The 21,671-nt window shown below is 51.0% G+C and overlaps 1 protein-coding gene across 6 annotated transcripts in view; it reads left to right on the top strand.

Moving 5' to 3' along the window:
- The window catches only part of Pla2g6 (phospholipase A2 group VI), a 42,266-nt gene that overhangs the window by 4,635 nt on the left and 15,960 nt on the right, over positions 1-21,671 (top strand). For 5 of the 6 annotated variants that reach the window (XM_028871137.2, XM_028871139.2, XM_028871138.2 and 2 more), the window contains 6 exons: positions 5,837-6,085; positions 10,281-10,496; positions 11,459-11,642; positions 14,108-14,295; positions 17,073-17,169; positions 18,098-18,280. In XM_028871137.2, the coding sequence (XP_028726970.1) occupies positions 5,877-6,085; positions 10,281-10,496; positions 11,459-11,642; positions 14,108-14,295; positions 17,073-17,169; positions 18,098-18,280 (1,077 nt within the window). In that variant the 5' untranslated portion in view covers positions 5,837-5,876. Of the gene's footprint in view, positions 1-962; positions 1,204-5,836; positions 6,086-10,280; positions 10,497-11,458; positions 11,643-14,107; positions 14,296-17,072; positions 17,170-18,097; positions 18,281-21,671 lie in introns of those variants that run through there. The other variant, XM_028871135.2, reaches the window with a different exon arrangement.

The following is a 21,671-nucleotide window of genomic DNA, read 5'->3' as shown; positions in this document are numbered from 1 at the left end:
TCTTCCCACTGGTTCCCTCTACTGTACATGCTTGGGTGCCTTCTGTCTTTCCTAACCCAGGGACCATGCACTCTGAGCAGAGCCTGGGCCTGGCTGGCCCTCATGGGCCCAGTCGACTCTTCCAGTAAAACCTTCAGGGTTTTTGTTTGGTTTTCGTTTTGGTGGCCAGATGTATTCCCTTGTCTTTTGAACCCTCCCTGGATGTAACCTCCCTATCTCTGCTTGAGTCTTCAGTCCCTCCAGGAGAGGCTTAGAGCCCACAGACATTGTCTTCCAGAAAGAAACCCAGCAGGTCCACTGGGCCCCTGACCAGAAGTGGGTGACAGAGACATGGGGAGAGGCCACAGAGCCCGACCTCACGCTGGAGTCAACAGTCACCACCGGCACCATCACCATGGATGGTTTGGGCTTGTCCCTTTTCACTTGTGGTCCTTACGCCTGGAAACAGGCAGTTGCGTCAGATGACCCCATCAAGGAGCCGGCTCTGGCATGGAGCAGAAGGGTCAGTTGTAGAAAAGGAACGTTAGAGGAACATAGAAGCTGTAAGAGGCAGACCCAAGAGGTGGGGGGGAGGCCCTAAGTGGAAGAGCTCTTACAGGCTGTGGTAGCAGCTTGTTCGGAGCCTGAATGGTGCCCTGTAGCTAGACTGGAAGGACCCAGCTGGGCCCTGAGGTGGCAGGGACAGGGTGGCAAGAGGTAGGCACACATGCCTTCTCTTGGTCTTGTGCATCCCTGGCTGTGCATGCCATGCTTGTTCCAGGATGTGACCCACGGGTCCGTAGAGTTCATTTCCTCTCTTCCTTCCGATGAGAACAATGGCTGCTGTTAGAGTGTCGCTGTGGGCTGCCATCCTGGCCTTTTCCTTAGTTACGTCATTGTGTCACACTGGCCCCAGCTGGATGGAGGCCAGGCCTTTCAACACATGGGAGGCGTCTCTACTAGAGAGTGCTGGGGTGGGGACCTTCCTCTAAGTGAGGCTGCTGGTCCCACTGGGAAGTGGGTTAAACCAGCGGGGCTCTTGGGTGTTCTTGAAGTCCTCCTCCATCCCTGGAGCACTTCCCGGCATCTGGCCTGGCCTCTGGCAAATCTCAGCCTGCACACCTGCTTTCTGTAAAGCCATAGTAATTTCGTGTGCCAGTTGGAAAATCAAGAACAGGCACAGTATTGCCCACGAAACCAGGACCTTCACCTCCAGATATCCGGGTACATTTATTTTATCTATTGTCTTTAATTTACTTTTTTATATGTGTGTGTGGGTAGAGTGAGTGCAATGGTGGACGTGTGGAGGTCAGAGGTCAACTTTGTGGCGTTGGTTCGCTCCTTCCACCTTAACCTGGGTTCTCGGGATTGAACTAAGGTTTCCAGGCTTGCACAGTAACTGCCTTTACCCACTGGGCCATCCTGCCAGTCCTTTAAAAAAATGTGCAAAATAAATACTCAGTTAAATTTTGTCATAAGAAACTTGAGCTGGGTGGTGGTGGTGCAGCCTTTAATCTCAGCACTTGGGAGGCAGAGGCAGGTGGATCTCTGAGTTGGAGGCCAGCCTTGTCTACAGAGCAAGTTCCAGGACAGCCAGAACTACACAGAGAAACCCTGTCTAAAAAAAAAAAAAAAGAAAAGAAAAAAGAAAAGAAAAAGAAAAACTTAATCAAGCTATACTTTGTACAGGAGTGAGAGACCTTTGTAGGGATGAGATACCTTCTCTGTAGAGGTGAGAGACCTTCTCTGCAGGGGTGAGAGACCTTCTCTGCAGGGGTGAGAAACCTCTGTAGGGGTGAGAGACCTTCTCTGTAGGGGTGAGAGACCTTCTCTGCAGGAGTGAGAGACCTTTGTAGGGGTGAGAGACCTTCTTTGTAGGGGTGAGAGACCTTCTCTGCAGGGGTGAGAGACCTTCTCTGCAGGGGTGAGAGACCTTCTCTGTAGGGGTGAGAGACCTTCTCTGCAGGAGTGAGAGACCTTTGTAGGGGTGAGAGACCTTCTCTGTAGGGGTGAGAGACCTTCTCTGCAGGAGTGAGAGACCTTTGTAGGGGTGAGAGACCTTCTCTGCAGGGGTGAGAGACCTTCTCTGTAGGGGTGAGAGACCTTCTCTGCAGGAGTGAGAGACCTTCTCTGCAGGGGTGAGAAACCTTCTCTGTAGGGGTGAGAGACCTTCTCTGCAGGAGTGAGAGACCTTTGTAGGGTGAGAGACTTCTCTGTAGGGGTGAGAGACCTTCTCTGCAGGGGTGAGAGACCTTCTCTGCAGGGGTGAGAGACCTTCTCTGTAGGGGTGAGAGACCTTCTCTGCAGGAGTGAGAGACCTTTGTAGGGGTGAGAGACCTTCTCTGTAGGGGTGAGAGACCTTCTCTGCAGGGTGAGAGACCTTCTCTGCAGGGGTGAGAGACCTTCTCTGCAGGGGTGAGAGACCTTCTCTGCAGTGAGAGACTTCTCTGTAGGGGTGAGAGACCTTCTCTGCAGGAGTGAGAGACCTTCTCTGCAGGGGTGAGAAACCTTCTCTGTAGGGGTGAGAAACCTTCTCTGCAGGAGTGAGAGACCTTTGTAGGGGTGAGAGACCTTCTCTGCAGGGGTGAGAGACCTTCTCTGCAGGGGTGAGAGACCTTCTCTGTAGGAGTGAGAGACCTTCTTTGCAGGGGTGGAGAGACCTTGGAGCTGCTCACAGAGGGACGCAGCAGTCATGCCTCTCCCTGTCAGCTGTGTGGCTTTGGGCATGTCACTCCACCTTGCTGATCCTTGGTGTCCTCCTATGTAAAGTGAGGACAACTGTGTTGGAGGGTGGCTGTGCGGAATGATGAGCATGTGTAGATTTCCAGGATGGGACCCAGGGAGGCCTCGGGCATGCCCAACATGACAGTCCCTTAGAATATGCTGGGGAGATGGTTCAGTCGGTAAAGTGGCCACCTCACAAGCATGAGGACCTGAGTTCGATCCCCAGTGGTGGCGTGTGCTTGCAGTTCTGGAGCTGGAGAGGTCCTGGAACTTGCATGCCAACCATCCTAACTGGTTAACCCCAGGAGCCAATGAGAGACCTTGTCTGAAAAAGAAGGCCATGGCTCCTGGGGAATGGGACAGGAGGTTAACCTCTGGCGCCCGCGCACATCCACACTCACACACACATGCATATGGAACTGAACATGCACATACACCAATACCACACACAGAACTACACACAGGGGTGTAACAGGAGAGATTTTTGTTGTTACTTGAGACAAAGTGTCATTTGGTAGTCTATTCTGTCCAGAGCTCACCGTGAGATCAGACTGGCCTTGAACCCACGGTGATCCAACAGCTTTAGCTTCCCATGGACTGGGATCCTAAGTATGAGCCGTCATGCCTTGTAAGACTTTTTTTTTTTCTTGAAAAGTGTTGGGGAGCCAGCAAAATACCTCAGTGGGTAAAGGCATTTGCTGCTAAGCCTGACAACTTGAGTTTGATTCTTGGAACCCACATGATGGAAGGATGTAGGTGGTATAGCACAGTTGTTCCAGCCACTGTCTTATACACACACACACACACACACACACACACACACACACACACACACATGCACTTTTATGTTTATGTATTCATTTGTCTGTGTGTGTGTGTGTGTGTGTGTGTGTGTGTGTGTGTGTGTGTTATGTTGCATATGTGGAGGCCAGAGGACAATGTAAGTCTGTTCTTTCCTTCTACCTGTGAGTCTGAAGGATCAACATAGGTTGTCAGGCTTGGCTGCAAGTGCCTTAATGTGACAAGCCACCTTGTCACCCTGGCAGAATCATAACCTCATGTTGTCTGTCCAGACCCATTCATCCTCCATATCTGCTATTTTGTGCTCTTTGAACTTTTCTTTCTTCCTTCCTTCCTTCCTTCCTTCCTTCCTTCCTTCCTTCCTTCCTTCCTTCCTTCCTTCCTTCCTTCCTTTCTTTCTTTCTTTCTTTTTTTAACGAGTCTCTCTTTGTAGCCCCGGCTGTTCTGGAACTCGCTATGTAGACCAGGCTGGCCTTAAACTCACTGAGATCCACCTGCCTCTGCCTCCCAAGTGCTGAGACTAAAGGCCTGTGCCACCACACCCTGTAGGCAGTGTTTTCCTGTGCTGGCAGTCACTCCCAAATAATCACTCAGAAATTTAATATTAACTGTAAATGCTGGGCCAATAGCTCAGACTTGTTAATAGCTAACTCTTACATTTAAATTAACCTATATTTCTTATTTGAACTTTGCCATGTGGCTCTGTACCTTTTCTCAGTATGGCAGGCTCATCTTGCTTCTCTCTGCGCCTGCTGAGGACCCTGACTCTGCCCTTCTTCCTCCCAGCATTCTCAGTTTGGCTCTCCTGCCTGACCTTATTGTTGTTATATATTGGGTGTGGATGTAGGTTCATGCAGGTCCGTGGAATCAAGACCAGCAGGCACCTTTCCCAGCTGCAAGGTGGATTTATCTCTCCAGACTGAACCACTCTAGTTTAGCAAAGGGCCCTTTTATTATTATACAATTCCCACCTTTAGCAAGTCAATTCCTATACCAAAATCTCCCCAAAGGGACAATGCCAAATGCAAATTCTCAGTAAAGGAATACCACAGTGTTCTGGGTTGTCCCTAACCAAGTTTGCATAGGCTTTGATCCCCTAGGAAAACTTTCAGATCAGACTTCCAACAGGAGGTATGGAGACAAAAGTTAGCAATTACAAAGGGTAGATCAAAGCTGGGTGCAACACTCCAGAGTCACACTGGCTGTAACTCTGTGGAAATTCTCCCATCATCTTACCCTGTTCAGCTATCGGTCAGTCAGCTTCTTTATTAAACCAATCACAGTGATATATATTCACACAGTGTAAAGGAATATTCCACAATGCCCAGCTGTGACCTTTGATCTATATTGTTCTAGTTCCTGACCCAGGAGCCATCATTCTATTTTTTATTTGAATTTAGTCCCACATATAAGTGAGCTCATGTAAATTTTTCTTAGTATTTTATCAAGCCTTGTGTTTTTAAGATTTATTTATTTTTATTTTATGTATATTTGTTTATTTTGCCTGCGTGTATTTCTGTACCATGTGAATACCTGGTATCTGTGGAGGCAGAAGAGGGCGCCAGATCCCCTGGAACTGGAGTTTCAGATGGTTGTGAGCTGCCATGTGGGTGCTGGGAACCACATCCAGATCCTCTGGAAGAGCAGCCCAGTGCTCCTAACCTCTGAGCCATCTCTCCAGCCCCTGCTACTTTGATTTGTCAAGACAGGGTCTTACTATACAGTCGAAACTGGTCTGGGATGTGCTGTGGAGCCCAGGCTGGCCACCTGCATTGCCTCCCGAGAGCTGGGATTCCAGGTGGGGCGAACACATGTAGCTGTTCCTGTGTTGAAGGAGACCCATCTCTGGCTGCTTTCAGAGCTCTGTGTGAAACCAGGGTCAGGGTGCAGAGGAACGGTCACTCCCCGCTCCCTTCCTAGAGGTGTGGTGCAGTCTGGTGTGTGTGGTGAGGGGCCCTGGGTTTTGCTTGTAGAATTGGCATGCCCATGCCAGGCTTTGCCAGGCATCTCTAGAATGCCATCTTTGACTTGTGAGGTGATAAGCTGTCCACTTGGCCAGGCCTTTCTTGCCACAGACAGCACATTCATGCCCACTATTCTTACTGTCGGCACCAATCCTCTGTCAGAGTGGTCCTTGGCCTGGCCTGAGGGTTCTGGAACTTTCCATCAGACCTGTTGTTCCACTCAGGGCCATTTCTCTCCTCTTCAGGTTCCTACTGGTCCAGAATCAGGGCACAGAGCTGGTAGGGATGATGGAGTGCCCGTGCAGGACACCAGTGAGGTGGGCATGAGAGACTGCGTCCACCTGACCAGAGACCTTATCTTCTTCCAGAGCCAGGGGGCAGGCCGGGCCCCCACCTGCCCCACGGAGGATGCAGTTCTTCGGGCGCCTTGTCAACACCCTCAGCAGTGTCACCAACCTGTTCTCAAACCCGTTCCGGGTGAAGGAGGTGTCCGTGGCTGACTATGCCTCGAGTGACCGTATTCGAGAGGAAGGGCAGCTGATCCTCTTCCATAACGTTTCCAATCGCACCTGGGACTGCATCCTGGTCAGCCCTAGGAGCCCACAGAGCGGCTACCGGTAGGCGATGGTCAGGGCCATCAACTCTCCTTTCTTTCCCTTCGTCCTCAGCTTTCGGGGCCGAATGGATGTGGCCTCTTTGGAGCTCTGCCTAAAAGATGTATTACTGGAGGGAGGGGCCAGGAGGAGAAAACAGTGGGGCCTTTCCGGAGTCTTCACTCCTGTAGATAGTGGGAAGAAGGAAGGATCGGGAAGCTGAGAAGACCCACTGGGGTGGCCTTCCACTGGATCAACAGTCCGTGACTGTGTAGGATCAGAGTTTGGACAGCGGGTATGTAAGGGCTGGCACTAGGCATGTTGGGACTTCTTGGCCCTAGAAGGCTAGGGCAGGACTTCAGGGCAAGACAGAGTGGGGAAAAGGGGAGAGTCTGCAGAGCTAAGGCTCCATTTCAGGGTCTGATGGAGCTGGGCTGTCTGATGTTGAGGCAGGGTGTGTGTGTGTGTGTGTGTGTGTGTGTGTGTGTGTGTGTGTGTGTGTGTTACCAATGCTCTCTCTGCTTACTCTTCTGCCTGGCTATCCCATCATCCACCTGTTCACAGGAGCCCTGGGCCTGGGGCCAGTCAGCCCTGTGAGATGACTCACATGGTCTGTGATTTTTAAGGAATATGCAGGCTGGTGAAGGAAGCCACAAGTACACAGGCCTGCTAACACCTTAAGGAGCTGTGTTTTGACAGACGTAGAGCCCGGGGAACCATAGGGACACAGGAAGCAGTCCTTTGCTGTTGCTGGCCAAGCCGCCAGAGCTCCTCCAGAAGAGGGATGACTTTGTCCCAGAGAAGGGGAGAAGGCTGTTCTAGACCTTCAGAGGGCTGAAGCTGTGGGTGACAGGTCCTTCTGGTCCCCTCCCTCTGCCCACTTCTCACCCCCTCCTGTATTGCCTGCTCTCTGATCTTGGCCAAAGTGACTGACAGACTAGGTACCAGCTGACCACACTTCTCCATCTTCCGATGCTGTGTCAGGCTCACATCTCCCTGTAGCTGCAGGGGAGCCTGTGTTGGGTGCACAGCCTTTCTGTGCGTCTCTGGACCTCCTGGGTTTACCCTCACATGAGCCACCTCCCCTGACCCTCCTCCATGGCCATCCACGCCTGTCTCAGCTAGTACTTCTCTGGGCCTTTGTGAAATGAGCCGCCTGAAGACAGCTCCAGCCACCTGCCTGCCTGCCTCCGGCCCACCTCTGAAGCTTTTGCTTGGCCCTCCCTGGGCCACTGTAGATGCTCCATCTGTCTGTGCTTCTGAGGCTGTTGGCTCCCAGGCCGCATCACACCCTCCTCCCAGCACTGTTCTCCTCCACCCCCTGCAAAGCCCTCTCTGCTAAATATTTCTTCTGTGAATTGAATGTTTGTGCCCCTCCCGCTTCGTGTATTGAAATCCAGTCCCCAGTGGGATAGTATTAGGAAGTGAGGTCTTGAGATGTGATTAGATCATGATGGTGGAGCCCCCACAAAGGACATTAGTTCCCTCATTAGAAGAGACACAAAAGATGATGTCTGTCTGCTGCTACATGAGAACACAGCAAGAAGGCAGCATTCTGCAGGCCAGTAGGGGCCCCCCAGGGGAGATAAATGGGTGTTTGATGCAGTCCCTCAGCTGAGCACTCTGTTCCTAAGCCTCACCCTGGGGAGGCATTTTTCAGTACTATGCAAATGAATTCCCCTTCCCTTAAGAAGATCTTTCTTGTTTTGTCTTGTTATGCCTTTGTTTGTTTTTTCAAGATAGGGTCTCACTGTGTAGCTCTGGCTGTCCTGGAACTCACTCTGTAGACCAGGCTGGCCTCGAACTCACAGAGATCTGCCTGGCTCTGCCTCCTGAGTGCTGGGATTAAAGATGTGTGCCCCCATGCTCAGTTATTACTTTTTAATTGTGTGTGTGTGTGTACACCTCTAGAGACCAAAAGATGGTATCGCCTTCCCACAGAGCTGGAGTTACAGGCATTTGTGATCCACCCTACATGGATGCTGGGAACTGAACTCTGGTCCTCTTCAAGAACACAAAGGACTCTTTCGTTTTTTGGTTTTTCGAGACAGGGTTTCTCTGTGTAGCTTTGCGCCTTTCCTGGGACTCACTTGGTAGCCCAGGCTGGCCTTGAACTCACAGAGATCCCCCTGCCTCTGCCTCCCAAGTGCTGGGATTAAAGGCGTGAGCCACCACTGCCTGGCCACAAAGGACTCTTTAAGGCTAAGCCATCTCTCCAGCCTCCTCGGGTTGTTCTTTGTTTGTCTGGGGGTTTGCTGTGCCGACTCTTCTCCCAAGATTTATTTTCCTTTGGCTCTGTGGAGCTGTCACTGTGTTGTCCTTGGCTTCCGTGTTGACAGGCCAGCTGTCACACTGGTTACCTTCTGCCGTTTACTCACCTCCTTGCAGCTGTGCCCTTGTCAGTCTCTGCTGTCTTGTGTTGAACAGTGTCTCGTCGCCAGTTAGTTATTGCTGTGTAACAAAGCACCCCAGAAAGCAGTGGCCCAAAACAGTACTGGTTCATTTATCCCAAAAGTCTGGGATCTGAGCAGAGCTCAGTGTCATAGTGTGCAGTGGAGGTGATGTCATAGTGTGCAGTGGAGGTGATGTCATAGTGTGCAGTGGAGGTGATGTCATAGTATAGAGTGGAGGTGATGTCATAGTGTGCAGTGGAGGTGATGTCATAGCGTGCAGTGGAGGTGATGTCATAGTATAGAGTGGAGGTGATGTCATAGTGTGGACTGGAGGTGATGTCACAGTGTGGAGTGGAGGTGATGTCATAGTGTGCAGTGGAGGTGATGTCATAGTGTACAGTGGAGGTGATGTCATAGTGTACAGTGGAGGTGATGTCATAGTGTACAGTGGAGGTGATGTCATAGTGTGCAGTGGAGGTGATGTCATAGTGTGGAATGGAGGTGATGTCATAGTGTAGAGTGGAGGTGATGTCATAGTGTGCAGTGGAGGTGATGTCATAGTATAGAGTGGAGGTGATGTCAGTGTGGAGTGGAGGTGATGTCATAGCGTGCAGTGGAGGTGATGTCATAGTGTGGAGTGGAGGTGATGTCATAGTGTGGAGTGGAGGTGATGTCATAGTGTGGAGTGGGGGTGATGTCACAGTGTGGTGTGGAGGTGATGTCATAGTGTGGAGTGGAGGTGATGTCAGTGTGGAGTGGAGGTGATGTCATAGTGTGGAGTGGAGGTGATGTCATAGTGTGCAGTGGAGGTGATGTCATAGTATAGAGTGGAGGTGATGTCAGTGTGGAGTGGAGGTGATGTCATAGCGTGCAGTGGAGGTGATGTCATAGTGTGGAGTGGAGGTGATGTCATAGTGTGGAGTGGAGGTGATGTCATAGTGTGGAGTGGAGATGATGTCACAGTGTGGTGTGGAGGTGATGTCATAGTGTGGAGTGGAGGTGATGTCAGTGTGGAGTGGAGGTGATGTCATAGTGTGGAGTGGAGGTGATGTCATAGTGTGCAGTGGAGGTGATGTCATAGTGTACAGTGGAGGTGATGTCATAGTGTGCAGTGGAGGTGATGTCATAGTGTGCAGTGGAGGTGATGTCATAGTGTACAGTGGAGGTGATGTCATAGTGTACAGTGGAGGTGATGTCATAGTGTACAGTGGAGGTGATGTCATAGTGTGCAGTGGAGGTGATGCCATAGTGTACTGTGGAGGTGATGTCATAGTGTACAGTGGAGGTCAGAGGGCAACTTTTGGAAGTCTGCTTCCTTCTTCCATGTGGGTCCCTGGGATTAAACCCAGATTGTTAGACTTGGAAGTGGATGCCTTTACCCACGGGGTTATTTTCCAGCCCCTCCCTAGGACATTAAACCATTTTAATGGCTGTATATTATCCACTGCACAGATGATGAGCCACACCTCACATGGTATTCTGTGGCTGGCCATCTAGGTACCACTTACTTAATTCTGACCACATACCAAGAGCCAGAGTTTGAGACTGAGGCTCCTGGTTGTGACAATCAAATTAGAGGAGAATACGACATAGCTTTCATTAAATAAGGCGTAAAATCACCAGATGAGAGACTTCAAGCACAATGAAGTCCTAAGTAAACTCCACTTTTGAGAGTGGTTGGAGCAAGGAGAGCCCACTGCAGCCTGGGGCACAGGGTGGCTTGTTTGCGGGATTTACTACGGTCTGTTTATGCTGGGCACTGCCCCTCAGCTGGCCCAGCCTCTGTGCCCATGACTCACCCCGTGGCCTCTCTTCCTCGGCGGCAGTCTCTTCCAACTGGAGTCGGAGGCCGACGCCCTGCTGAACTTCCAGCAGTACTCTTCCCAGCTGCCCCCCTTCTACGAGAGCTCCGTGCAGGTCCTGCACACGGAGGTGCTGCAGCACCTGTCTGACCTCATCCGCAACCACCCCAGCTGGACGGTGACGCACCTGGCGGTGGAGCTGGGCATTCGGGAGTGCTTCCATCACAGCCGCATCATCAGGTGGGCAGCCGATCCTGGGTATGCGTCCTGCATGGGGGCTGGGGCCGCTGGAGTGTGGCGTTGGATGGCACTCAGCCCTGTGGAGCACACACGCAGCATGCTCGAGTGCTCTCTTCTTTCCATGGCTTGAGTAGAGAGGAACAGCACCGCCCTGGCTGATAACTGAGAACCCCGATTCAAATCAGAAGGAAAGGCAGACACCGAGCTCTCCAGCTACTCTGGCGTCTCAAAGAGAGGCTCTGGGACCAGGGCACAGCTTTTCAGCAGGAGAGGGCTTAACAGGGGCTCAGATCATAGTCTCCTTCCCAAGCCCTGCCGTTTTCCTGGAAGCTTGGATGGCCTGTTTTATATCCATTTAGTCAAGGCTATGTCAGCAAATTCCCTGAAGAGGTCACCTTGGATGCCCTTGCAAGTTACTGGCTGGCCGCCCAATACTTCTCGGTTCAATGCCTGGGTTCTAGCTGAAACCTCACCAAGTGGGACATGGTGACACACGCCTTTAGTCCCAGCACTTGGGAGGCAGAGGCAAGTAGATCTCTGTGAGCTTGAGGCCAGCCTGGTCTACAGAGTAAGACCTTATTTCAAAACCAAAACCAAAACCCTCTCTGAGCTCTCCAGCTCCCAGGGATGAGCTTGGGCACCATGGTGTCCCATCTCACAGAGCTCCTGAAGTACAGAGGTTCAACCAGTTTCTGTATCATGTGACCCTTTTCTGTGCCATCCCTTACCACCTCGTGCTGGCGTAGCCCAGGGGTACCTCTCCCCACGGGTGAGCAGAATGCACCGCAGCCTGGCACAGCTCAACAGACACGATGCAGTGGCTCAGGCTGAGCTGGGCTAGAGTCACCCCAGAACCCCCAAATTTAGCCTGGGTCCTGCTTCTGCAGTTGGGCTTCTCAGCACCTTGCCTTCGGGGTCCCCATCTCATCACTTACCTGTCGCTGCCCCCCCAACCCCAACAGCTGCGCCAACAGCACGGAGAATGAGGAGGGCTGCACCCCGTTACATCTGGCCTGCCGCAAGGGTGACAGTGAGATCCTGGTGGAGCTGGTACAGTACTGCCACGCCCAGATGGACGTCACTGACAACAAAGGAGAGACCGCCTTCCATTACGCGGTACAAGGGGAAAATTCCCAGGTGCTGCAGGTGAGTGCTGGGTGGTGGGCCGCAGCCAAGCACCTCCTTGTGCTGGAAACTTGCTTTGGGGCCTTAGGTTCATGGGTCCCTCTGAGGCTTCTCATTCATCCATCCTTGATGCTTGAGGCTTAAGTTCCTTCATCACCACCACCCCCCACCGTCCCCACCCCCGTGACACTAGAGGGAGACATATCTTTAGCCTTGGGAGTTCTCCAACTCAGTGAGCTGAACTCTGGAAACTCCAGTCAGGCATGGAGCTCAGTAGCTGCCCAGAGCCAGCTGCTGGGCTGGCTGCATCAGGTCAGCCCCTGACTGGAGGGCACAAGGTACACTGGGACTTGACCAATTTATGGGTACTCAAACCAAGCCGACTGCCCAGCACCTATGGGCATTTGTGCCAGGGGCACTCCTGTCAATTCCTTAAGTACCAGGACAGATGATGTTTTAAGTGTTTTTCAATGCATTTTTGTGTGTATAGATGCTTTGCCTGTATGCAGGCCTGTGCACACCATGTGTGCAGTGCCCTCAGGCCAGAAGAGGGTGATGAATCTCCTGAGGCTGAAGTCACAGATGCTGTGAGCTGCTCTGTGGGTGTGGATTCAAACCTGTGCCCTCTGGAAGAGCAGCCAGTATGCTTGCCCACTGAACCATAGTCGTGGTTAAGTAGATGAGCTGGTGTGATGAGAAGCCACTGTTAAGTTGAAAGGAAAGACAGATCTGAGCTTGTGTTTTATTGTCTAGAATAAGCAGGCCAGTCTGCAGGTTCTATCCTCTCTGCTTGGCACCTGGATTGTTCTAGAAAACACAGATCTGTGTCTCATGCATAGCAGTCCAAGGGAAGGCATTCCTAGTACTGCCTGGAGGAGGAGCGACGGTGTGCCTGGCCAGTGGGCATGCACCATCGCACCTCTTCCCTGACTGTCGCTGGCTTGTTCCTGCATCATGTGTTCTAGTCAGTTCTCAAAATGCCCTCCTGGGTTGGAGTACTGTGGCCTTTTCCTCATACAAGAAACTAAGGCTCAGCAGAAGCAAGAAATGTGGCCATTGAGGGCCACCAACCTGAGGATGGGGCAGGCTGGCCTAGGCTTCCCCCAGGTTGCCAGCTCCTTGCCCTCCTGGGTCTCCAGCCTTCCTTGTGTCTCAGCTGTACCCAGTGGTCATAACTAACACCAGGGAGATGACATTGAGCCCCAAACGGGAGGACAGAATCCTTCCAGCTTCCCAATAGCACAGTCACTCTTGGTGTCTGTGGGTGGGTTTCATATCTGGAGGAAAATTACGTATGTGTACAGACAATTTTTCCTCATTGTTATTTCCTAAAAGCCACAGCATAAACAACTGCTCGTCAAGCCTGGCACCTTTAATCAGAGGTGGGCAGATCTCTGTGAGTTTGAGGCCAACCTGGTCTATAGAGTGAGTTCCAGGACAGCTAAGGGTGTTACATAGAGAAACCTTATCTCAAAAAAACCAAACCAAACCAAAAAAACCAACTATTCATTTAGTATTTCCATTGTATTAGGTTATAGGAGTCATCTAGGGATGATCACAAGTACTATGGGGGTATACAGAATGTAATCCCAGCTGACTAGGATGCCAAGGCAGTTCCAGGCCAGCCATGGCACCAGAGTGGATCCCATAGAACAAAGTACATGGGAGGGTATGTGCAGGTTCTTTGCAAAATGACTAATCCATACGAAAGATTCAAGTACGTTAGGATTTTTGGGTGGGCAGGAAGGGGCGGGCGGTAGCAGGGATTGGATTCAGAACCTTGTGCATGCCAGGTAAGCATTCTACCACTAGGCCACGTTGAATTCTTTATTGAAAACATAATACCTGCAAGCAGAAAGATACTCAGCAGGACCAACAGTGTCCCGATGACCTTTCTCTTGCTGTAACAGAACATTCCGACCACAATCTGTCATTAGGAAAGTCAAGGCAGGAACTCAAGCCAGAACTCAAGTAGGAACCATGAAGGACTGCTGCTCACTGGCTTGCTTACTGGCTCCTCATGCTTGGCCTAGCAAGGTGGAAGATCACCTGCCTGAAGATGGTACCACCCACAGTGGGCTGGGCCCTCCTACATCAATTAATTAATAATCAAGACAGTCCCTCACAGGCATGCCCACAGGCTGACAAGACCCAGACCACTCCTCAGCTGAGGCCTCTCCTCTCACAGGACTCTAGACAGGACTAGTCAGGACAGAAGGACATCCGCTGGGAAGCAAGAACTGTTCCACCTAGAAAACTGAAGGTTCCTTTTGTTCTTTTTATACAGTCTCCTGTAGCTCAGACTGGCCTGGAACTCACTGTGTAGTCTAGGCTGTCTTATCTTCTCCAGAGCACCATTCATTACTGTGGCTCCTCTTCGTCCTCGTGGAGTCAAGTGTCCCTTCCCTTTTGGTGTCCAGAGGAAGATGGCCCCTGGAATGCTAGAGAGGGCAGTGCCAGGTGGCTTCCCTGTCTTGTCCTGTCAGCTCCTAGGAAAGAACGCCTCGGCCGGCCTGAACCAGGTCAACAACCAGGGACTGACCCCGCTGCACCTGGCCTGCCAGATGGGCAAGCAGGAGATGGTGCGCGTCCTGCTGCTCTGCAACGCCCGCTGCAACATCATGGGACCCGGTGGCTTCCCCATCCACACAGCCATGAAGTTCTCCCAGAAGGGGTAAGCCTCGCCATCACATGACCCCACTCCCCTGCAGGTTCTTCCAGCCTCATCAGGTAACCAGCCAAGGGTACCGGCCTCAAGAAAGCGCTTGATGCTCTTATGTGGGAGCTGGACACCCGAGTCCACAAACTGCCGCACAAGGAAGAGACCCTGTAGTTTTGCACTAACGCACCCAGTTTCCTGACCACGAGCCTTTCCTCCCCTGTGCTTACGTGCCAGTTCTCAAGTCTGCTGCAACCCTGAGGCGTGGAGGGTCTGCAGCTCTCAGCTCCTGTGTGCCAACGGCCAGGGATGCTAGCCCTGGCTGTCCAAGGCCCGGTGTGTCTAGTGCATTGCCTCTTCCCAGCTCACAGCGCTGCAGGAGGCAGGTACCAGGCTCTTGTCTTAGGGGTCCAAGACCACTCTCTCGCTTTCCCATAAACCCTACAAGTTCTCAGGTCCCAAGAAGTTCTCCGTTTGTGTTGGAGGAGAACCAAAGTGGTATCTTCCTGGGAAATGATGCCCAGCCAGAACAAGGTCTGGAGTGAGTGAATGAATGGGGTCGGCTGGCCTTCGTCCTGGCTCCTGTGCTAAGCACTGACTTGAGAAACGAATGAGAGGAGGCCTGGCCATGGAGCAGGACTGACTCCAGCCTCCCTCACGGTGCTGGACTCCAGTGTCCTGTAGTGCAGAGGTGGGAAGCAGACAGGTGGATAGTGACAGGTCGTGAGTGACACCGGGGACACAGGCTGCCCACCTGCCTCAGGCACTGTGCAATAGCTGGTCACTGCCTGTGGGACCCCTCCTTGGTGTGTCCCCCCGTCCCCCGTCCCCATCCCCCCCCTCCCCCCCGTCATCCTCGGTGTGTCTGGAGTCACAGTCTAAGGGAGACCTCTGTGCAGAGACTGGAGCGTGGGGACTCTGTGTTGTTTTCTTTGTCTCTAGTTTATTTTTCTGCTCTCATTTTTACTGTTTCTTGCCACCCACTCGATTTAGGTTTAGCTTGCTTGTTTTTCAAGTTCTTGAGTTGTATCATTGAGTGATTTATTAGTGCTCTTTCTGATTTTTCAATGTAAGCACTTAGAACTATAAACTTTCCTCCTGAGACTGCCTTTAATGTGTCCCAGAGGTTTTGTGTTGTGTTCTTCATTTAGTTCCAAGAATTTTTTCTTCTGGATTTTTTTCATTGATCTACTAATCATCCAGTAGTGAACTATTTAATCTCTGTGAGTCTCCACGATGGAGATCCTCTGCTCAGTGTGGGAGTGCTCTCTCTCTCACACCCTCGCCAGCATCGTGTCCAATTATGTTTTGGTAATAACTCCTCACAGCTAAGAGATGGGATCTCAGTGGTTTTGATTTGCATTTCCCTGTTGACCACTGAGGCTGAACAGCTTGCCATAGACCCACTGGCCATTTTTATATCTTCTTTGGGGAAATGTCTATTTGGGTCTATAAAGTGAAGTTCCCAGGGCAGGGAAAGCCTTGCCTATGTTGGGGATTCTACGAGGCTGTGTAATGGAATAGAGTGTCTTGATTGTGCAGGCAGAATTCTGAGATCCAAAGCCGAGTTCTCTTGGGCAATCTTAAAAAAACAAAACAAACAACAAAACCAAACCAGGCCACCCTTGAATTCCTGACCCTCCTGTCTCTGCCTTCCCTGTGCTGAGATTAGTCATGTGTCACCACACTTGATGACATTTTGGATGTTCTTTAGTCCCCTTAACAGCTTCATGCCCTTCTCTGTGTCTATCAGGTAAAACTCTTAGCAGACCACTAGCTTCCAACCAACCCCAAACTAAGAATGTCACTATTAGCAGATAAACCATGGCAGAGACTTCCCAACCTGGCTGTAAGCTACCCGTAACATTCCAGGCCATACCTGATAAATGATTTGCTTAAAAAATGTTTATTTTTTAATAAGCATTTTTATTTTTTAAACATAACTTATTTATGTTTAAAAAATAAACATATTTTATTTTATGTATGTGAATGTTTTGCTTTCTTATATGTCTCTGCACCACTGTGGATGCAGTGCCCACAGAGGCCAGAAGAGGGCCTCAGATACCATGAAATGAGAATTACTGTTGTGAGCCACCACATGGGTGCTGGGAATCTAACCCAGGTCCTCTGAAGAACAGCAGCCAGTGTTCTTGAGCTCTGAGCCAGCTTTCCAGCCCCATGGCTTGCTTTTTAAAAGTTATTGTTGAGCCGGGCAGTGGTAGCACACACCTTTAATCCCAGTACTCGGGAGGCAGAGGCAGGTGGATCTCTGTGAGTCTGAGGCCAGCCTGGTCTACAAAGTGAGTTCCAGGACAGGCTCCAAAGCTACACAGAGAAACCCTGTCTCTGGGGGGGAAAAGTTATTGTTGCTGTTGTCTTACATTTATTTATTTGTTCATGTGTATCCCAGGAATTGAACTCAGGTCCTCAGGCATAGCAGCAAGCATTTTTACCTGCTGAATCATTCTGTGCCCCACCCCCACACACCCTATGCTATGTAGTCCAGCCTGGCCTGTAATTTGGAATCCTCCGGCCTTAGCATCCTGAGTGTTGGGGTTGCAAATGTCATCCCAACCACACTTCCCCTTAGTTTTCACTTTTCACCCCGGCATATAGGTTGTCCTTTCACCTTGTTGCTCATTTCATTTGCTGTGTGTCAGTCTGGAGTTTAACAGAGTTCTGTTGATTTACATTGCCATCGGCAGGCCAGCTCCTCCTCCCCCACCATAGCAGAAGCGGAAGTCCTGGCTGCTGTGGTGCCCCTCACTGTCCTGCGGCTCTCTCTCTCCCAGGTGTGCTGAAATGATCATCAGCATAGACAGCAACCAGATCCACAGCAAGGATCCTCGCTATGGAGCCAGCCCCCTGCACTGGGCCAAGAATGCCGAGGTGGGCAGAGTCGGCGGGTGAGGGGCAGGGTAGGTCCAGAGGAGACTCCTGAGAGGCTGACAGAGGCACCTGGCAACAAGTCTCACAAGGGTGCAGGGGGCAGACATGCCAACGGACAGTTGAGGTCCTACCACTGCCCTGCTGCTCACTGGCTGGTGGCCTTGATTTCTTCGACCATGGCTGGGGGTCCTGCTGTCTGACTTTGGAGGTGCTGAGAGTTAGCAAGGCAGTGCATGAAAAATTGTGCCTCGCGTGGACAAGGGGGCGATGGTGATATGGCCATTGGGCACAGCGGCCCCCACAGAGAAGCCTGGTGGCCACCCAGGCTGAGGTCTCTCCTGAAGCCCTCCTGAGAGGATGCCCAGGTAGCCTAGCTTGGCAACATCTGTGGGCCACCAACATCCTGACCTGTACTTGCATGTGACGGGCAAGTGGGCTAGGCTGCTGCCTTTGTGGGCCACTGCCTTGTTCAGACATGTTTCTTCCTTGCCATATCTGTGAGGCATGAAAGTGTGTCCCATGTCAGGACTGAAGAGCTGGAAGGGCAGTGACAGATCCAGGCTCAGGCTGCAGGAAGGGCTGATGGGGCTTTAGACTCAGCACTGTCCTCCCCACAGTTCAAAGTGAGCCCGGATACCATGCAAAGACCCCTGGGACATATCCCATGGAGGACCTCATAGAGTCGGTGCTGTGGGACCCGGCCCAGAGAACCCTTTGTAGCTCCAGGAAAGCGTCAGAAGCTTCTGGAATCAGTCTGTTTGTCTTCACCCATTTGTCACCTAGTTCCTGGGGAACTGGTGTGTGTGGGTGAAGGTCGAGGGTCACTTGCAGAAGTGGGGCCTGCCTCTGGACTTCTCTTCCTTTGCTTATACTGGAGGAGTGCCCAGGGAGGCTGCCCCCTGAGTGCCCACCTGGTCTGTGTCCCCAGATGGCCCGCATGCTGCTGAAGCGGGGCTGTGATGTGGACAGCACAAGTACTGCGGGGAACACAGCCCTGCATGTGGCGGTGATGCGCAACCGCTTTGACTGCGTCATGGTGCTGCTGACCTACGGGGCCAACGCAGGTTTCCGAGGAGAGAACGGGAACACGCCGCTGCACCTGGCCATGTCGGTGAGCCTGGGGCCCATGGCCTCCCTGTGCTGGCCCTGCCAGCCATGGTGGGGGTGTGGGAGGAACAAGAGAGTCACCTGTGCCTCAGCTCGCTCTCCTCCTTTCCTCAGTTGCTACATCATCAGACGTGCCTCCTCCCTTAGCCCAAAGGGCCTGGGTTGTTAGGAAATAGACGTCAGCCTTAAAGTGTCTCTAGTGTGCTGAGACAAGAGTATGAGCTTGCTTGGCCCATGGCAGGAAGAGTACCATCTGCTATCCATCTAGTGTCGGATGAGACTCTGAGGGAAGCAGTCAGCCGCAGTCAAGGACAGCCTGTTTTGTTCCATGACCGCAGTGGGTACATTGCCCAAGAGGCTAAATGCTGCTAAGACCAGGGAGGTAGCAGAGCCGCCCACGTCAGGGACATGTCTTGCTCTTCTTTTTCTTCCTTTCTTCCCTTTTTGTTGTTTTTTGTTGTTTTGTTTTTTTCAAGACAGGGTTTCTCTGCATAGCCCTGGCTCTGTAGACCAGGCTGGCCTCAAACTCAGAGGTCCTGCCTCTGCCTCCCAAGTGCTGGCATCAAAGGTGTATGTCACCACACCTGGCTATCAGTAACATTTCTGTGGAAAACTTTATTTTCCAAACCAAAATAAAATTAATGAGTAAAACACGTGGCACTGTTTTACACATTGTGAAACTTTTATGAATCTTTTTATGCAGAAATCACATGAATCCTCATGTCTCCTGGGCATGTTAAAGCACTTAGGAAGCTCTAGAACCCCCTTCCCGCCCTCCCCCAGTGGATGGGAAGTGCCCACCTTTTTAGCTGCTTGGTGAATTGCTTTGATGCTGTGCCAGAATTGGTCATGCCAGAACTCTGGCATGCTAACTGCGTGGGCCACTCTGAAGCCATTTCCCTGAATGTTGTCACCCCACTGCCCCTGGCTCCTCTTGTACTTTTTTTTTGGGGGGGGGTTTGAGACAGTTTCTCTGTGTAGCTTTTGGAGCCTTTTCTGGAACTCACTCTGTAGCCCTGGCTGGCCTTGAACTCACAGAGATCTACCTGGCTCAGCCTCCCGAGTGCTGGGATTAAAGGTGTGCACCACCACCACCTGGCTCCTCTTGTACTTTGCAGGGATCCCCTTATACATGCATGACTTCATGTTGACATTGGAAAATACTGGTGCAGTGAATGTGTAGCAGGAAAGCCTTTCAATGTGAGGAAGTGGTTAAGCCCATCACAGCATAGGCAAATATGGGAAAATTGTGATTTTTTTTTTTAAAGTTTGAATCCCCCCACCCAAGACAGGATTTCTCTGTGTAGCCCTGGCTGTCCTGGAACTTGCTCTGTAGACCAGGCTGGCCTCAAACTCACAGAGATCTGCCTACTTCCCAAGTGCTAGGATTAAAGACATGCACCACTACTAACCTGTAGTTGGAAGTTTTCTGTTTCCCCCCTGGTCTGCAGCCACTCAGACCCAAATAAATACACAGAGGCTTATATTAATTATGAACTGTATGGCCTTTAGCTCAGGCTTATTACTGACTAGCTCTACACTTAAATTAATCCCTAATTCTTATCTATGTTTAGCCACGTGGCTTGGTACCTTTTCTTAGTTCTGCCTTGTTATCTTGCTTCCTCTGTGTCTGGCTGGGGACTCCTGACTCAGCCCTTCCTCTTCCCAGAATTCTCCTCGTCTGTTTGCCATGCCTATACTTCCTGCCTGGCTATTGGCCAAACAGCATTTTATTTATCAACCAATCAGATCAACACATATTCACAGCAACAGGCTCACTGCATTCATTCTTTCTTTCTTTCTTTTTTTTTTTTTTTTTTTTTTTTGAAACAAGAGTTCACTATGTATCTCTGATTGATCTGGAACTTGATATATAGACCAGGCTGGCCTCAGTCTCAGAGATCCACCTGCCTCTGCCTCTCGAGTGCTGGGATTAAAGGTGCGCACCACCATGCCTGACATTGTCTCCATTATGTATACTTGGTGGCTAAGACTAAACACTGCTAGTTTATTTGGCGGTCTTTGCTACCTTCCATCAACCAAAGCAGTTAGTTGAGCTGGTAACTCACACAGCTGTCTAATTCTTACTGATGCGTTCTTCAGTGGAACTGGCCTCTTTCTTCCTCCCTCCCTCCCTCCCTCCCTCCCTTCCTCCCTTCCTTCCTTCCTTTTATTGTATTTTTTGAGAGAGTGCATGTAGTTGTGAAGAACACACGTCTGCTGGCTGTGAACTTGATTAGTGTTGTGGTCAGTTCTGAGGCACTGGCAGTTCCACCCGTCATTGTTTCTGAACCATCTTGTGTCAACATGGTTCACAGGCATGTCACTTCTTGGCATCCTTGTGAAAACAGCGGTGACCTCCTAGACTGTTGGAGTGTTCTCCTAGACTCACGGGCCCAGGTCTCACTCCGAGAACTGTTGGTGTGTTTTTGTTCCCTGGACTGTCACATTTTCCCAGTTTTTGGTAAATCACTGACCATTCTGACAGTTATATATGGAATCACTTCTTCAAGTAAATTTATTCTTTTTCCCCCAAAACAAGGTCTTGCTTTACAACCCAGACTAGCCTTGAAATTGTGGTAGCCCCCCTAACTCAACCCCTAAGTGCCAGGATTAGGTGTGTACTGCCACACTCAGCTGGTTTATTTTCAAACACACTTAAATTTATTTGGAAGTGCATATGCTAAAAGTGCATATGTTAAAAACCCCAAAAAGAAAGCCTTGGGTAACCAGAACACACACATTTCTGTGTCCATGTAAATTCAATAGAACATGAACTGCTTGGCAAAGAACATTCTAGATGCACCACTGCATTCTTGGCAAGGAAATCAGGCTCTTAGACCAGAGCCTAGGCTTTTAGGCAGCCAGTACTTTGGTTTGTGCTTGCCTACCCAGGTTTAGCTGCATGGCATTCTGGGGCAGGAAGCTACTCCCTTAAAGGCTGCCACTGGGGAGGGTCTGTGCAAGGTTGCCTGGAGTGGACAGGTAAGATGGCGTCCTCAGTCCTCATGCGTCCTGTATTGCTCCTGAGTGTTGTCAGCGTTTGACCCTTCCATGTCCCCAGGTGCCTCACTGTTCTGTTGCTTTGAAAAGACACCGTGACTAAGGCAACTCTTATAAAAGAAAGCATTTAACTGGGGCTGGCCTACAGTTTCAGGGGCTTGGTCTATCCTCATCATGGCAGAGAGCATGGCAGCAGGCTGGAGAAGCAACTGAGAGCAAGGAGGGAGACAGACAGACAGACAGACCAACCTGAGCCTAGCATGGGCTTTTGAAACCTCAGAACCTACTCCCAGTGACACACTTCCTTCAACAAGGCCACGCCTACTCCTAATCCTTCTAATCCTATAAAGAGTTCCACTCCCTGGTGACTAAGCATTCAAATATCTGAGCCT

The sequence above is a fragment of the Peromyscus leucopus genome, chromosome 20 (assembly GCF_004664715.2).
Source record: "Peromyscus leucopus breed LL Stock chromosome 20, UCI_PerLeu_2.1, whole genome shotgun sequence".
Lineage (NCBI taxonomy): Eukaryota > Metazoa > Chordata > Mammalia > Rodentia > Cricetidae > Peromyscus > Peromyscus leucopus.
Note: the sequence above shows the minus strand (reverse complement) of the source record. Positions and strands in the feature narration are given on the sequence as shown.